At 41.6% G+C, this 17305-nt stretch overlaps 2 protein-coding genes and 1 non-coding gene across 3 annotated transcripts; 2 read left to right on the top strand and 1 right to left on the bottom strand.

Moving 5' to 3' along the window:
• Positions 1–1091: 1091 nt before the first annotated feature.
• On the top strand, positions 1092–7718 carry LOC120726481 (polyadenylate-binding protein 1). The gene is made up of 14 exons (XM_040020080.1): positions 1092–1855; positions 3185–3378; positions 4176–4291; positions 4536–4675; positions 4806–4900; positions 4996–5133; positions 5376–5471; positions 5591–5957; positions 6393–6503; positions 6619–6764; positions 6876–6960; positions 7092–7222; positions 7345–7437; positions 7554–7718. Exons 1-13 carry the CDS (start codon positions 1663–1665, stop codon positions 7435–7437), a joined length of 1905 nt encoding a protein of 634 aa, XP_039876014.1. The 5' UTR covers positions 1092–1662; the 3' UTR covers positions 7554–7718.
• On the top strand, positions 5167–5303 carry LOC120727298. Its single transcript, XR_005694483.1, has one exon. It is a non-coding gene; the product is annotated as a small nucleolar RNA SNORA5 (small nucleolar RNA).
• Positions 7719–7994: 276 nt separating the features above from the next.
• Positions 7995–10416, bottom strand: LOC120726483 (type-4 ice-structuring protein-like). Its single transcript, XM_040020084.1, has 4 exons — positions 10182–10416; positions 9365–9433; positions 9142–9265; positions 7995–8370 (listed from the first exon to the last, which is right to left on the bottom strand). Exons 1-4 carry the CDS (start codon positions 10405–10407, stop codon positions 8169–8171), a joined length of 621 nt encoding a protein of 206 aa, XP_039876018.1. The 5' UTR covers positions 10408–10416; the 3' UTR covers positions 7995–8168.
• Positions 10417–17305: the final 6889 nt, after the last annotated feature.

The raw sequence follows: 17305 nt of genomic DNA, 5'->3' as shown, positions 1-17305 counted from the left end.
GAGAGGAGAGGGTTTCTCCAAAGTAAACTTTAAAACAAGCCATACTTGTTCCTTGTTCCGGCTGGGATGTCCACTCCTGGGAAGGTTGTGGCATTGTGTTCACACACATGAATGTCAAAATGTCTGCTTTTATAGAAGCGCTCACACTCGAGTGTATTTGATCATCTGCACCATAGCTGCTACTTGACCAATGAATTCCTATGGAAGATTTAAGGGATTTTAGGTGGCTGAAGTGAATAAAATTTGAATGGCATGTCATATTTCACCCTTTATATGGGATAAAACCTTGTACTCTCATCATATCACTGCCTGTATAAGAATTATAAAGCAGTTTGAGGTGCAAAATTAACACTAAAGACCAGACACAGTTGTATACTGGTCTGACGAGAGATGGATGCTTCCTGGACTGAAAACACTGCCCTCTGCAGATAGTGATGTATTAAAGGACACGTGATGCATTTAGGTGGAATGTGGGAGAAAATATTCTCACTTATTCACTTTATATCTGTGGGTATTTTTTTTGATCAGTGGGCCACTTCAGATCAGTGGGTCTGTTCACCTTTGATCAGTGACAGTCACTGAAGCTCTCTTTCATTTCTGTAAAGGTATCATTTAATTACTTAAGTCACTAAATATGTATGAAAGCTTAATAATGTTGAGTTAAAGGGGTGTGCATCCTTCCTTAAAACCCTTACATATAGTCCTAAATAACCTCAGACTCTTGCCAAATGAGGGAGGGGTGTCTCAGCCATGCCTATCGCAGTTTCAGTGTTAAAACTGATTAGCAGTTGGGAATGTTGCATGTATGTATATGAATATGGGCATTGCCTTTCCCGCCAGTTGATACTAAAGAGCGCGAATTTAGCTCGTTCTTCTGCATCATCACTTAACAAGAGAGCTTTATGGTGGGCACAATCAGGCATTTTGAGGATTTAACAAAACGTTTTTCATGATTTCATCATCACGCGTAGAGTAGTGGTCAACGCCCCTTTGTTATCTTTTTTTTTCTCTCTCTCTCGCCAAACAATCTCGGAAGATGATTGGTCCATTTCGGTGACGCGCCCAGTAGTATATATCAGACAACTTCCCGAGGACTTCCTCCCCCTCAACCCCGGCTGTCAGTGCTGTGTGAGTGCGTGTGTGCTCCTGAGCTCGCTCGGCACACATTCTATAAAAAAATAAAAATACAAAAAAAATTTAAAACATAAAAAACGCCAAAAAATCTTTTTTTTTTTTCGTTTCCTTTTCTTTTTGTAACAAGTCGGTGAAGCTGGAGGAGACATTCGAGGACTGGACGGTAACGTACAAGCAGGGGCTGCCTAACGTATCGAATTTTTTTAGTCGACGTGTTACTGATTCCGTAGCGAGGCCAAGTACCGCTATATTTGCTTTTATTTCTGCATGTCAGGTTTGAATGACAGTTTTAAGCCAATAAGAAGTCGACGTTTTGCCATTTTAGCATCTCCGTCTTATAAATTCTTTTACCCGAAAACACTGCAACTGACTTGACTGTAGTCAACGGTTGTATCACGTTCTGCCCCGAACCGACGTGACGCTAGCGACCGTTGGACAACCGAGGCATTGGCTCATCGTCGCAAACTTTTTCTTTAAGAACATATAGCTTCGTACGATTATTCTACTAGCCTCCACAGCCAAGGGAAAATGAACCCCAGTGCTCCCAGTTACCCCATGGCCTCCCTGTACGTCGGAGATCTGCATCAAGATGTGACCGAGGCCATGCTGTACGAGAAATTCAGCCCAGCCGGAGCAATCCTCTCTATCCGGGTCTGTAGGGACATGATCACCCGGCGTTCCTTGGGATACGCCTATGTAAACTTCCAGCAACCGGCGGACGGTAAGTAATTTATTTAAATATAACATTTGAGAAAATGTGCTTTATAAGAAATCAGTGACAAGTGAGAGCTAGCCTATTCCTACTACACGTGACTGCGGCCGACATGTTGTCGGTAGGGTCTCCTCATGTGAACCTCCCAGCAGTGGCGTAGCAGCACCGAGTCCGCCCAGCCCTCCCCGGTAATGTAGCAGTGCTGCAGGCTGCCGAGCGAATACTTGGTCCACTTTTATCTCCCTTCTGTGCGGACAACACCCCAACTCTTACCCTTAAAACGATTAGACAACAGTTTAGAAGTGGTGGTGTGAACATTTATCAGCATCAGGGAAAAATAAGTAAGTAAAATTTTATTTGTATAGCACCTTTCAAGACAAAAATCACAAAGTGCTAAATGAAACCAATGAGTCCACAGATCTCAGGCTTAAAGGAAGGGAAAAACAAGAGTGCTGACGTTCAAACAAGTTTTTTTTTTTTTTTTGCAAAATGCTTTTCTGTCTAGAGGCCACAAATCTGCCTCCATCCACCTCTATAAACGTTTTCTGCCTAACACTGTTTGAGCAAAGAGAAAAGGGACTCTTGAGTATGTTTCTAATCTTCAACAGCGATGGCCAGAATTTTGACCATGTTTCAGTTTGTTCAGATGTTGTTCCATCATCTCATATCTACCTAATGGTTTCTCCACTTGTGTTCCCCCCCCACACACACACACACACACTTTATTTGTAGGATGTTTTCTGATTTTAAAGTTGTTGCCAGTTGAAATGCATATGTACAGCAACGTCTTCAGGTTTATTTGTCTAAGTTTGGGGAAACTAGTGGGGATGCTTGACAGCATCTAGATTCACCAGAGGGGTTTAATATTGAGATTAAGGTGCAGATGAACTAAGGTTAGCCCCAATTAATGCACAGGATGTAATATTTGCTGCGCTGCTCTCAGTGGGGAGAAAGCAAGAGGTTACTAATGTACATATGCTGATGTACTTGTGACCAGAAGGACCAGTTTGAACTGAAGGAAGTTGATTAAAGCACCTACTGTGAAGCTGCCCTGGGGGATGATACCTGAAAGGAATACCAGGAGGACTAACACATGCTAATGTGCCTTAACACCTTTACAGAATTACCTGCTGTTTTCATTTCTTTGAAATGGCTCAGGGGAAAAAAATCTTGTAGATCAAGTTTTCTCACATTGGTTTGCTAAACAGCTTTTCACAAACCCCCCCTCTCAAGACTAACCTGCATATCAGCTGGTTGCTATCACACCCAAACACAATGGATGACTCAGACCTAATCATTTCTTTTAAACCCCCCCCCCCCTTCTCCGTCTCTCTTCAGCTGAGCGTGCACTGGACACCATGAACTTTGACGTGATAAAGGGGCAGCCTGTACGCATCATGTGGTCGCAGCGTGATCCATCACTGAGAAAAAGCGGCGTGGGAAACATCTTCATCAAGAATCTTGACAAGTCCATTGACAACAAGGCTCTTTATGACACCTTCTCTGCTTTTGGCAACATCCTGTCCTGCAAGGTAAAGCTTTTCTGCCCCTTTCTCTCCCTTTTGTTACGGGTAACCTGAAAGCAGAGGTGGGGGTGGCTCAGCAGGTCGTGTGATTGTATTCGCATGCAAGAGCTCTACTAGAGACTATGTGCTACAGAGTTGTGAAAAGCATTCTCCCATTAACACATTTTTTCAACCTTTTCTGCTGACACCGGAATGCTCACTCCTCACGTCACGAAAGATGAAAAACGCGTCAATTTGGATCTGTAGCTGCAACATAGTAATGTGGAGATGTAGAGAAAAACGGGTTATAAGGTGGAGAGGGTTTGCATCCCTGAACCAGTCAGTTTGGATGTAAAGTGACACACTGGATCCAGAGAAAGATTTACATTCATTAGACCGTGTTTAGATTTTCTAATTGGTTTATTACAAATCATAATATGCAGGTTATTTTTCAGGGTATACTTTTCGTGATAAAACTGGCTGCAAAGCCAGAAATATTAGAAAAGGTAACAGTGAGACAGGTTAGATTCAACGTATCATCGCTGGAAAAATGCATAACTCAAAATAATAAAATGCAGTTAGGCATCTGATCTGAATTTTAAACAATATATGTACATAGAATATTTCCACACAAATATACACAACCAATAACAATATAAACAAGGTTGTGCAGTGTAATTGTACATTCATATACAATAACATGACCATATAATGTTTTAATGTGAGTGTGATCCTACAGACTGTTCAGGTTAAGTATACTTGTTGCTGCATGTTTGTGTCTGTGTGTGTGTTTTTAAAAGCTGCACGTGTTCTCTTCCTGTAAGGTGGTTTGTGACGAGAATGGCTCTAAAGGCTACGGGTTTGTGCATTTTGAGACTCAGGAGGCGGCTGAACGAGCCATTGAGAAAATGAATGGCATGCTGCTCAATGACCGGAAAGTGTAAGTGAATGTATTCACTGGCTTCCAGGTGTTTGGATGTATAATTTCTGAAAGCTGCTGAGTCATGTTAACCAACAGTGTTGGATGTTTCAGTGCAATGTTGATGAAGTTTGTTTGTGATAAAAGTGTATAGCTGTAATATACAAATAAGTCATAACAATTATGCAGTAATTAAACTGTACTAATTTTTACCGTCCCCCATAATGAATGCACTTGTAAGTTTTAAAATATCGTTTTAATGCAGGTTTGTGGGCCGCTTCAAATCTCGCAAAGAGCGCGAGGCTGAGTTGGGTGCCCGAGCCAAAGAGTTTACAAATGTCTACATTAAAAACTTTGGCGATGAGATGGACGATGAGAAGCTGAGGGAGCTCTTCAGTAAATACGGTAAGTCGGCGTGTCCCAACTTTAAAATGGTTTCAGCTGCTCCAGTGTTGGCATAAAGAGGTATTTAAAAAAAAAAAAAAAAAAGAAAGAAAGAAAAAAGGAAGGCAATAAGGTTTTTTTTGTTTCTTAGGTAATGCCATGAGTATCCGGGTCATGACGGACGAAAATGGAAAGTCTCGAGGGTTTGGGTTCGTTAGCTTTGAAAGACACGAGGACGCCCAAAAGGTGAGCCACGTTGAATTTCTTTCAACAAAAAAAAGCAAACATCGTATTCGCCAGGAAATGTTCACAAACTTGACCCGATTTCATGCTTTCTTCAGGCGGTGGATGAGATGAACGGGAAGGAGATGAACGGCAAGCTTATGTATGTCGGCCGCGCCCAGAAGAAGGTGGAGCGACAGACTGAGCTGAAGCGCAAATTTGAGCAGATGAAGCAAGACCGCATGACTCGCTACCAGGTTCGTTTCTTCTTGACAAGTCTGCCCAGAGACCGCAGCTTTGTCAAATTCAGTGCTCCCTCCTTGGTGGGCTGCACTGGCCAAAATGGCTGCAACAGTGACACTGTAGTTCATGGGCCCCACTTTCCTTCACCGTGGATCCTGGGGATAAAAATGTGCTGCAGACAAAAACATCTGCTGGAGATCAGTTTGTATATGTAGTGTTTATAAGAAGGTACGAGATTACTTTTGGTTATTTGCAGGGTGTTAATTTGTATGTGAAGAACCTTGACGATGGAATAGACGACGAACGTCTGAGGAAGGAGTTCTCGCCATTCGGCACCATAACCAGTGCCAAGGTAGGACTGATAATAGAATTTGATGAGCTGGCACTAATGATGTTTTAATGCTCTCTATTATGATACTGGCAGTTGGTGACTATGTAGTATTTATAAATGCCTTTTCTCTTCTCTCTCAGGTGATGATGGAAGGAGGGCGCAGTAAAGGCTTTGGCTTTGTCTGCTTCTCGTCCCCAGAGGAGGCCACCAAAGCTGTGACAGAAATGAACGGACGTATCGTAGCCACCAAGCCGCTGTACGTGGCCCTGGCCCAGAGGAAAGAGGAGCGTCAAGCCCACCTGACCAACCAGTACATGCAGCGAATGGCCAGTGTGCGCGCAGTGCCAAATCCAGTCATTAACCCGTACCAGGCAGCCCCGCCGTCCGGCTACTTCATGGCAGCCATCCCCCAGGCCCAGAACCGCGCCGCTTACTACCCAGCTGCTGGCCAGATGGCCCAGCTCCGCCCGAGCCCACGCTGGACCACCCAAAATGTTCGACCACAGCGTGAGTATTCAGAGGTTGTCCTTTTGTAATATTTGTGTTGATATTTATTCTTGTTTTAAAAGAGACTTGAAAGATATGTTATTATGTAAAATACAGATTGTCTATTATTTTCACCAATTATGCAAAAATCAGCAGACCACCTGCGTTTTGTGTCCATAGTCTACTTCAGTTGAACGGCTCATTTAGAGATGTTCAGAGACAGCACTGTTTCTTAATATAGTCAAATTCCCAATAAAGCTGTTTTCATTTACATACCTTTTCACTTTATCTGGTCAGAAAGCAGAACAAGTATGAAAAGGAGCTGAAATGAGAATGAGATGTTTGTGCTGCTAAAAATTCAAATGCACCTTCTGGAGTGTGTGTTGGGCTTGAATGAATTTAACTAATGAACTATAAATGGGGTATTAATGGCAGTTTGATTTTATTTGTCCATAGACTTCCAGAACATGTCGGGTGGAATACGTCCCTCAGGCCCTCGCCCTCAAACCTTCAGCACAGTGCGGCCTTCCTCCCAGGTGCCCCGCATGATGACCACCCAGCGAGTCGGTCAGTCCACTGACACTGTCCACACACAGTTGAATCCTGTGACTCTTCTGCTTGTTAGTTATTATTTTTAATGCTCATCCTTTTTGTTTTTTCTTTTCTTTTTTCCCCCCTTCAGCCACTCAGACCATGGGCCCCCGACCAGCCACTGCAGCTGCCGCAGCAGCCACCCCCGTGCGTGGAGTACCTCAGTACAAGTATGCAGCAGGAGTTCGCAATACCCAACAGCACATGAACACTCAGCCACAAGTTAACATGCAGCAGGTAGGAATGCTCATTATCTAGAACTAATGGCTTTTTTTCTGCCCTACAACTGAGGAAAAACTGGGATGTGCATTAATTTTTTTATTTTTTTTATTTCCAATCTTCCCAAAGCCTGCAGTCCACGTCCAGGGACAGGAGCCTCTGACTGCCTCCATGCTGGCTGCTGCTCCTCCTCAGGAGCAGAAGCAGATGCTGGGTAAGGTTTAGTAGCAGCTCTCCATGACTATACGCAGCCTTAGACTAACTATAGCAGTAGTACTGAGTACAGGCACGGCCTTTCTTTGTTCATCCTCTCTTTATTAAATCTCTTATGTGTCCCTCCAATAGGTGAGCGTCTGTTTCCACTGATCCAGAACATGCACCCCAGCCTGGCAGGCAAGATCACAGGCATGCTGCTGGAGATCGACAACTCGGAGCTGCTCCACATGCTGGAGTCCCCAGAGTCTCTCCGCTCAAAGGTCAGTACTTACGCAAGTTAATATCAACAATGTCAGGCGGTTAATTCTTTTAAGAGTCTTCCTCTTAAAAAGGAGAGCAGAGTGCTCGCTGTTGCTAACATTAGGTGACCTGCTGTGTTTAGGTGGATGAGGCTGTGGCTGTACTGCAGGCTCATCAGGCCAAGGAGGCCGCCCAGAAGACAGTGACCAATTCAGCTGGTGTCCCAAGTGTTTAGGTATGACTTTTCAGAGCTGCTGTAACAAGGAGAGGCTAGTGCTTTCATTTCATTTAGAGCCTCTTGTAAATAGAAAACGTCACATAACTTCTTTTTTTTTTTTTCCCTTTCCACAGGAGTGTGGAACCTTGAGACCAGCTTCACCGATGGACAAAAGTTGAAAAACACACAAAACAAAGTAAAAAGAAAATAAATAATATATTAAAAAAATAACAATGAAAACAAGTCTCCAGCCAGGCCTACAATGAACAGAAACATCAGGTCTGGTTTGTTGAATGAAAGATGAAAAAAGGGAAAAAGTTCAAATAAAAAATGCTCAGTTTTGAGGGGTTTTAAAGGAGAATTCTGTGGAAAAAAGATTGAAAGCATTCCTTTCTGCCATTTTATCAATTTCTCTTTTTGAATGTTTGGACTGTTGTTGTCAATTTTCCCCTGACCTTTGCTTGCTTGAATAAAACAAATAATAAAACGCATGTCTGTCTGTTACATGCTCGATCTGAGGCATCACTAGTTCACATTATGAAACCACCACAGAAGTTGTGTTTCAAGTCTTTTTCTTTATTTGTGCTTTTGTGACAGGAGGAACAGTCAAACATTAACAAGCACTGAAACACATTTTAGGCTCCCTGATGTCAAGTCAGCCATCCAACACGAGCAGCTGTATGAATTCAGTCCACGACAAAAGATGGTGATGTGGTGGCACGTCTGCTAGAGAAGCTGATCGTTTTCATTTAGTTGCCGATGGCAGCGGCCTGATCTCTCATCGTCTGGACCATAGCCTCCACCTGCTTCTGGAGGTTCTCAAACATGGGCTGCAACTGGGTGGCCAGAGGTTTGAGCTGCTCCTCCACGTTGGTGGAAGCGGCCCTCAGTTGTTCCTGGATCTGAATGGCCAGAGGCTCCAGCTGGGCTTTCCTCTCCTCCAAGAAAGTCCTGTTAGGGTAGAAAATGACTCACTGTTACATTTAGAAATCAAAAACGCACCACTGGCCATGTTTACTGGCAGGCTTCTTTACATGCTCACACCTCTCATTTATTGACAATCTAGGTATAAATACATGTAAAGTATGAGTGGTAGAAATACCCATATTTCAGCTACATGTACTGCATATTTATCACAGTAGTCACGGAGGATGGCTGAGCCTCTGAGCCTGGTTCTGTTGGAGATTACTTCCTATTAAAAGGGAGTTTTTCCTTCCCACTGTTGCCAAGTGCTTGCTCATAGAGGGATCATCTGATTGTTGAGGTTTTCTCTTTATTATTGTAGGGTCCTTACCTTATAGTATAAAGCATCTTGGCGATATATAAATAAATCTTATTTTATTTAAAAAGTGCTTGATAATCATAATTACAAACTGCTTGGTTTATATGATCACATATTAATGACTATTTCATTTTTATATGCAAAAAATGCCAAGTAATTGTAAATAAATACAGTAACTAGTCTATTAATCTGTTATTACAATAAGCTTCCCTGCACTTATCGCATCTAGTAAAAACAGAAAGAGATAAGAACATCTCTATCACACACGCAGTGCTCAGGGTTACTGTGTGTGTCTGGTCTGCCTTGCATGATTACGTTATCACTGAGAGGCACAGAGGAGCTGTTGGCTGGTTATTTAACAGTGGACAAAGTCCAGTTTTAATCATTCTGAACACGTCTACATGCGTGTGAAGACGTGTTGCAGATAGTTGGTTACTCACCGAGCCTGGTTGACCAGATCTGGGTTGCGGATGATCTCACCCAGGTCTTGGGGCATTTTGTTCTTCAGGTCCTCAAAGTACTGACTGAGGTTGTCAAGATTTAAGGCTTCCTGTGCAAAGCTTCCTGTTGGAAAAAAGAAAAGAAATAAAGTGTTTTGTTTGTTTTTAAACTTCCCACCCTCCCCGATAGATATTTAACAAAAATGTCAAAATCTGGTCATACCTTGTGCCAGGGCGAGCACGACAACGGCGACAATGAGGGAGAATTTCATGACTGCTGACTGGATTACACCTGCACAACACATAACGTTTGGTGAGCAGTGCGCTTGAGGCGTTAGATGTTAAAAAGCAGTATTTGCCTGAAGTCACCCACAAAATCCACACCATGTTTAATCAGGTGAGTCAATGACAAAGTTATTGTCTAGGAATCCTGGTTTGACTTGTTGTCACATGGAAACAGAATCAATGTTTTGTGTATTTTTTCAAACTTCAGCAGTCAGTGATTATAGCTTATATACGCTAAACCTTTGAAATAATTTACCACAGAGAAAATTAAGCCTTGAAGCTCAACCTGGGTAGAAACTGGAATGAGGTTTTTTTTGTTTATTTTTAATGAGCTTCTTGCTTCTTTGGTTGTTAACTAGCAAAAGAAATGCTATAATTTACTTAAAGCACATAAAAAGTGCCTCTTCCAGATTTTTATGTAAAAATATAACTTTAAGGATCAATCCTACACATGAGAGTACTTTTAAAAGTCATTTTCTTTACATTTCCAGCATTTATATTACGTTCTGCTCTATTATTCCATTTAAGTAGCATAGTAAATGTTTGTAGGAGTTGGCTTATTTAATGCCTGTCTTTAAATAAACTTTTGCTGCCTCTGAGCTCTGCCTCACGTCACTGTTAAATGCTGACTTTTCACATACTACGAGGTGCACTTTTACAGCAAGTCTCAGAAAATATAAACAATTTAAGGCTTTTTGGGGGAAAGGAGAGAAAAGGTTTTAATTCAAACCTATTAGAAAATAAATCAGACTCACCTGTGCTGCAGGAGAATGTGGACCAGATGGTGGCTTTACTCAGGACTCTTACACTTCTTATAGCCCAGCGTGATGATGCATTCCTGTCAGACTGAGATCTGATTGGATGAGACAAAGAAAGAAAGAAAAAAACCCCATTACTGGATGCTGAACCTTGCTGCTCTGTCTGCCAGCTGGGCAAACCCAAGCAAAGTCCAACAGCCAACATGAGTGTGGCTCTTATCATGATGATTAGGCAAAAATATTTAATCATCAAGAACAGTATCAAGGTTACCACAGTGAGGCCAGTGAGGTTGGGGGAACTTTTGGTGACATCATCTTTAACAGATGTGATACCGTGTGATTATAAAATCAGGGTTGATGTCAGTGTTGTGCTTCTGTGTTCAGTTCTCAGTAAGATGTGCACACATTGTGAAAGCTCAGGAGTATGTTGAGTAAACTGAGTTCTTATGACTGATTAGTTTATTGATGTGTTCTTCAGTGTGTGTACAAAGCACTGGACTCTTTGGTAAACTATGGAGTTCTCTAAAGAAAGACAGACCACTTTGGTCCAGATCGAATCATCTTATTGGATAAATTCAATAAATCCATGTGTGGTTCACAGAGGTTAAATCAAAAATCTTGCCATTTGTATATTCTGTTTCTATAGTTCCCTAAGCCAGGAGCCTTTCTATGATTTTTGGACTGGGGTGGCACCAAACTAAAGCAGCTGAAGAACTATTGAAAATCCATGGTGTAGTAATATGTAAGCCACATACTGAAGCACAAGTTTCTACCGTCTGCCGGGTTTTGTTATTTTATGTTCATCTTTGAAAAGTAAAACAGTTAGAGGAAGCAACTAGAGACGACCTGGTGACATGAAACCAACGAACAATGGGTGAAATAATATAGCTTTGCCTTTTAAGAAGCATAGGTGGTATAAAAGATGGACGCAGCTGTCGTGATGTCATCCATTAGTTAATTTAGTCCCGGTTTGAAGCCTTATGATGAGTCTTTTTGTCATTGGTGTTTCAAAACTGGATGTAATGATCAAGGGGCAGGTCTTACTGTGAAACCGTAATGTCTGAATAATTCTTCTCTCTGAAAAAAGTTTCGTTTCTGTTTTTTAAATGTCCTAATATTTTATAATAATAAAATGAGTCCCAGAAACCACAAAGTCAACAGCAACACGTTAACGGAGATCATGTTTGAGAGCTAGTTTCTCTCAGACGTCTTCAGGACCGGAATTTGTTTTTGGCTTTTTTTGTTTGTTTTTTTTGCCATCACAGCTATCGCCCCCTGGTAGCCAGTACGAAGAATGGAGGTCTGAGTTACTTTTTGGCTTCACATCCACTGATCCACTGATCAGAGGCATGGACGTTATTGTAATTTGGGGCTTTTAACTTTACAGGACAATGCCTATTAACCTTTCATTAGAGAACAACTGGTAGTTTCTTTTTGACATCATAAAAACGTTTAATTATTGCAAGGTCTTTAGATAAACCTATACTCAGAACAATGGGAAAGTCCAAGGAACTCAGTAAACACATGACTATGCATCTTATCACGCTGATTGAAGAAAACACTTGATCATAACTAACAGCGTCAGCATTACGACAGCAAGGCCATCTCTGAGAAGACTTTTGGTGACATTAACATCAACATATATGGCAATGGATTATCATAGGCTTGATGGCAGTGTTGTGCTCCTGTTTTCAGGAACTCAGTGAAGATCTAAGAAAGGGAATTGTAGATTTACACTAGTTGGGAAGGTCTCTTCAAGCCATTTCTAAACATAAATACAAGTTATTTGAACGTGGCACCACTCTTACAAGGTTTGGAGAAGACTCATACTGTCACCCTCAAATGAGAGGAAATTGGTTAAGATGTTCTGGAACAACCCAGGAACTACTAAGGCTCAAGCCTGTCATGAACTGCTGCCAGTTTTAAGTCTCCATGGACTGAGAGATTGCTGACCGAATAAGAAGTGTTGCCATAAAATCAACACCTTTAACCTCAACTAAAATTTGCTGCTGCCCACATGGACGAGCCAAATGCTTTCTGGAGGAAAGCTTTATAGTTAGATGAGACAAAGATTGTGCTATTTGTCCACAATGACAAGAGGTATGTTTGGAGGAGTAAATGTAAAGCTTTGAAACCTAAGAACACTGAACTGTACCAGCTGTCAAGCATCTTGGTGGTAGCATCATGCTTTGGGGTTGTTTTGTTACCAGTACTGTTACATTGCGCAAAGAATAACGATGGAGGAGGACTACTCTTCAACTTCCCCTCAAATCAACACCTGAAACAACAGAGCAATGATCCCAAACACATCAAAATTGGTTTGGGAATGGATAAAGCTGGCTAACATTAAGCTTTAGGAATGGTCTTCCCAAAGCCTAAACCTCAACCCTATTGAAACTTTGTGTACTACACGTCAGAGCTGGTTTCATACCAGGAAATTAACTTTCTGCCAAGAAGAGTGGTCGAATATTCAGCCAGAACTATACCAGAGGCTTGCTCATGCCTACCAAAACCATCTGGCTGATGTGCATCTTGCTGAGGGACATCTAACCGATTATAAACACTTATAAGTCTGTATTTATACTTTTGACCCCATGTGGATTGGAGAAGATCCAAAGTGAATTAAGTAACACTCAGCCATTGTCTTTTAAAGTCATCAAAGATTTATGCTGTACAATCATTCCACCCCGGATAAAGAACAGTTCAATAAATCACTAAAAGCTAAAATTACCATGAAATTTGAAATGACCATGATGAGTGGATGTAAGAACTTTTGACCATAACGGTACCTGCAAAATAAAATAACACCAAATGTTAGCATGCTAACTTCATGCTGTATAACACAAAATATCACCCTTTTTGAATTTGTTCATCTTTAATTACTCTAATTAATTACTAAGCAGAACATTTTTTTTATTAAGTGGGAAAAAAAATATTTCAAGCTGCCTCATTCAGCTGTTCTTTAGGAAGCACTGTCATGGATTACACTCATTCATGTGAATGTAAACCTTCTACCTTTGGCTTACATCCAGCAGGGTGTTATTGCCTCCAATCTATCTTTATAGCTGCTGTAAAATGATTAATTCCCGACTGCTTCCCACCCCAGCCAGTAATAAACAATCTCATACATGTGTTTGGATAGAAATATGTGAGCAGGGAGCATAAACAACACGAGCTGTTTAATAAACCTTGTACAAATGTATCGTGAGCCTCTATTCATCTGGTGGGAAAAGTCTGCAGTGGAGTTTTAAAAATGAGATTATGACCGTAAAGCTTTGATCAAAACCAGATGTGGAAACATGCACCATGTTTGCAACCCAGCATTTATTCTCTGTGTCCAGGCCTGCACTGTCCTATTCGCTTAAGCTGTTTACGTCTCTAAAAAGTGCTCCAGACACAGAACCATCTGCTTTGTGGTATGCAATCGACGTGAGGATGCATCACTTGACATTAAAGTGTGTGCAGCAGGAATAAGTAGCGAAAGTAGTTCAGCAGAGCTACAAAGTGAACAATGGGGGCATTTACTCGAAAAGATGTCAGCATGAAAAAAGAAAAAGTGTCCTGATTCTGTCTTTCCTTTAAGCTTTGACCCCCTGAGGCTCTCGCTCATCCATAAAAATGATTGATTGCATTACGCGCTCAACTCCGCGGGAAAGAAGCACTAACGTACTCAGAGCTGTAATAACATTCAGTAAAGCAGCTGCTGCTAAAGTGAATCATGTACTAAGCTGTCCTCTTATATTAAAATACACAAAACTGATGTACTGCTATCAACTTTTTAAATGTCGTACCCGATTGTGGAAGAGCTATATACAAGAGCATCTTAATGCTGTTAAGTTATGCCTGAAAGGAAAACTTTCATTTATGTTATTGTCATTATATCTAAAGTGAAACATATGAAGTTTTTTGGCTTATAGCCCATGAAAAACAGAAATCCAGTGTCTCAGATTGTTAGAATATTTCATCCAGTTAATTTATATACTCAGTACTTGACTTTGGCTCTGTTAGCAAGAATTACTGCGTCAGTGTGGTGTAACACGGAGGTGATCGGGTTTTGGCGCTGCTGAGGCCAGGCTGTTTTCATGTTTCCCCCAGACTCTCTGTGAGGTTCAGATTAGGCAACCCGGCGGTAATAACACAGTGAGAAAAACATGCTAGTTTTGGTACCGTGGGCTGGTATTTATTCCTCCTGGAACAGGAAACCTGCATCTCCATAAAGCCTATCCACAGATGGAAGCATGAAGTGCTCTAAAATCTCTCAATGGACGCTGCATTGACTCTGGACTTGATAAAACACAGTGAGCTAACCACCTCCAACAGCAGCAGATGACATGGCATGCCAACTCATCACAGCCTGCAGAAACTTCACCCTGGACTTCAAACACATTGGATTCTGTGACTTTCCACTCTCCTTCCAGACTCCAGGACTTTGACTTCCAAACGAAATGCAAAATTTACTTTCACCTGAAGAGGACTTTGGACCAATGAGCAACAATCCAGTTCCTTTTTCTTCTTTGCCCACTTCTGACTTTGTCTCTAGCTCAAGAGCAGCTTGATATTAGGAATACAACAGCTGTAGCTCCTTTTCTGAAGACATCTGTGCACTGAGCTGTTCAATTGGGTTCAAGTGTGGGATCTGGCTTGCATAATCAAGGACATTCGCAGAGTGGTCCTGAAGGCACTCCTTTGTTATCTTGGCTATGTGCTTATGGTCATTGTCCTGCTGGAAGATGAACCTTCGTCTCAGTCTGAAGTCCACAGTGCTGTGCAGCAGTTTATCATAAAGGATGTCTATTTACATAGCTGCATTCATCTTTCCCTTGACCCTAACTAGTCTCCCAGTCCCTCCTGTTGAAAACTGTCCCCACAGCATGATGGTGCCACCACCATGCTTTACTGTAGGGATGGTATTGGCCAGGTGATGAGCGATGCCTGGTTTCCTTGGTATTCAGGCCAAAGAGTTCAATCTTTGTTTCATTAGACCAGAGGGTTTTATTTCTCGTGGTCTGAGATTCCTTCAGGTGTCTTATGACAAACTCCAGAGAGGCTGTAATGTGCCTGTTACTTACTGAGGAGTGGCTTCCGCCTGGCTGTTCTACCATACAGGCCTGATTAATGAAGTGCTGGAGAAATGATGGCCCTATGCTTCTCATCTCGCCACAGAGCAGCTGGAGCTCTGTCAGTGTAACCGTCAGGTTCTTGGTCACCTGACTAAAGGCTAGCTCTAAGAAGAGACCTGTTGGCTCCAAATTTCTTCCATTTATGGGTGATGGAGGAGGCCACTGTGTTCATTGGGACTTTCAATCCTGCAGAATTTTTTTGTACCCTTCCTCAGATCTGCGCCTCGGTACAATCCTGTCTCCGAGATCTAAAGACAATTTGTTGGACTTCATGGCTTGGTTTGTGCGCTGACCTGTACTGTCAACTATGGGACCTCATATATACAAGTGTGTGCCTTTCCAAATCACATCCAATTAACTGAAATCATCACAGGACTCCAGTTAAGCTATAGGAACAATGACGGATTGTAAGTTGAAACAGGATACACCTCACTTCAAGTCTGAGTGTCATGACAAAGGCTGTGAATACTTAGGTACATGTTAAACTTTTGTTCTTTATATTCAATAAAGTTTCAAGAATTTTAAACAAAGTTTTTCACTCAGAATTTTGAGGTACAAATGGATTTAATGCACATTGGAATAAAGTTGTAACATGACAAAATGTGGAACAAGAGAAGTGCTGTGAATACTTTCTAGATGCACTGCATCCCCCAAAACAAAATTAAATACATTCTAATAATTATTCTACTAGTTTGCGCTACCAGATTTTGTATTTTCATGAGCTACTATAAGCTGTAATCACAAAAATTTAAATGTGTAATGGCTTGAAATGTAAGTGCAGATAGATACTGAAATAGACAAGTTGCCAGTCCATTACAGGGATTGGCTCTGACAGCTGTAAACACTCATTTTCTGCCAGTTTCTTTTTTTATTCTTGTCTCTGTGTGATGTCTATAATCATCAGATGCACAGTTGTAAGCACAGAAGCCCCACCAACCTGCTGCTCAAACCCTTTGTTTATGAGTGGCAGCCAATCAGAAGAAAGCGAGAGATGCTAAAACAGCTTGTTTCAGAAGTTACTTAAATTCCCTGCATGTCTGCGGTGTTTCTAAAACCAGAAATTTCACAGGTCTCTTTAGAGGGAACAGCACATGTTCAGGATGTCTGTAAATGATAATAATTGTAATATAGCAAACAATGAGACAAACTGAATATTTAAGAAGGAAAAAAAAGAGTGAGAATGCTCAGTATTTAGGTCAGAGGATCACCCGTAGCAGCTTTGCTTGGACCTAATCTTGAAACCTCCATCATCAAAGTTGTATCCATCGTGGAGTTCAGTCCATGCTGACACAAGATCCCATTAGAAAACTGGAGAACAGGATCAATGGACAAATGTCAGAGGAAGTGAACATAAGCCATGGACCTTGAAGTTATGAACTGGGGTCGGGAAATAAAAGCATGCACTAGTCAGGCACACACTCATTCACAGTTATAAAGTGCGCATCTGCAGAAATCCTTCAGCTGTTTGCAAACTCTGCAGTAAACACTATTTCTGACGGTTTTTCTTGTCCTTTGTGCGATTTCTAGTTTCTCACTGGGCTCTAATTTGTTTAAAATGGGCTTTTTAGTGGAAACAGATGAGGTTCAATCTTTGACTTAATGCAGATTCAGTTTAACAAAAAAAGTGAGGGAGGACTAGTTCCTTCTTTGGACTTCTCTGGCTTCATCGCAGACCGCAGAAAGAATGAAAAATGACACAAGACCCACAAAGTCCTAAAAAATATTTAGGAGGCACAAGAGGAGGTCCCATTTCCTCTTCAAGTCTTTGTTCTGCTCTAGGTTGGTGGTCTCACCCTCACTCCAGCTCAGAGTAAAGGTAGTACAAAGTTGCATTATGTTTCAGTATTTCAAAGTAAGATCATCATTTTTTTCCACCTCTTATCGAGTAAACTGAGTTAGTCTGATCCAAGTTTTAATCACATGCTTCAGCAGAGTTGGAGCTGTAAACCCGCACTGTAGTTGTTCTCTGTTGGAGCCAGAGGAGAACAGAGGAGGCTCAGA

This window comes from Simochromis diagramma, unplaced genomic scaffold (genome assembly GCF_900408965.1).
Source record: "Simochromis diagramma unplaced genomic scaffold, fSimDia1.1 OVJJ01000753.1, whole genome shotgun sequence".
NCBI lineage: Eukaryota > Metazoa > Chordata > Actinopteri > Cichliformes > Cichlidae > Simochromis > Simochromis diagramma.
This window is presented reverse-complemented; position numbering and strand designations above follow the sequence as displayed.

Bases quoted from the DNA above. Each gene is read 5' to 3' on its own strand.
- LOC120726481 (XM_040020080.1), top strand. From the start codon at position 1,663: ATGAACCCCAGTGCTCCCAGTTACCCCATGGCCTCCCTGTACGTCGGA. The intron at 5,472-5,590 runs GTAGGACTGATA...CTTCTCTCTCAG, and splicing joins GCACCATAACCAGTGCCAAG to GTGATGATGGAAGGAGGGCG. The intron at 6,961-7,091 runs GTAAGGTTTAGT...TCCCTCCAATAG, and splicing joins GGAGCAGAAGCAGATGCTGG to GTGAGCGTCTGTTTCCACTG.
- LOC120726483 (XM_040020084.1), bottom strand. From the start codon at position 10,407: ATGATAAGAGCCACACTCATGTTGGCTGTTGGACTTTGCTTGGGTTTG. The intron at 9,434-10,181 runs GTGAGTCTGATT...TGTGTTGTGCAG, and splicing joins CACATTCTCCTGCAGCACAG to GTGTAATCCAGTCAGCAGTC. The intron at 8,371-9,141 runs GTGAGTAACCAA...CTACCCTAACAG, and splicing joins GATCTGGTCAACCAGGCTCG to GACTTTCTTGGAGGAGAGGA.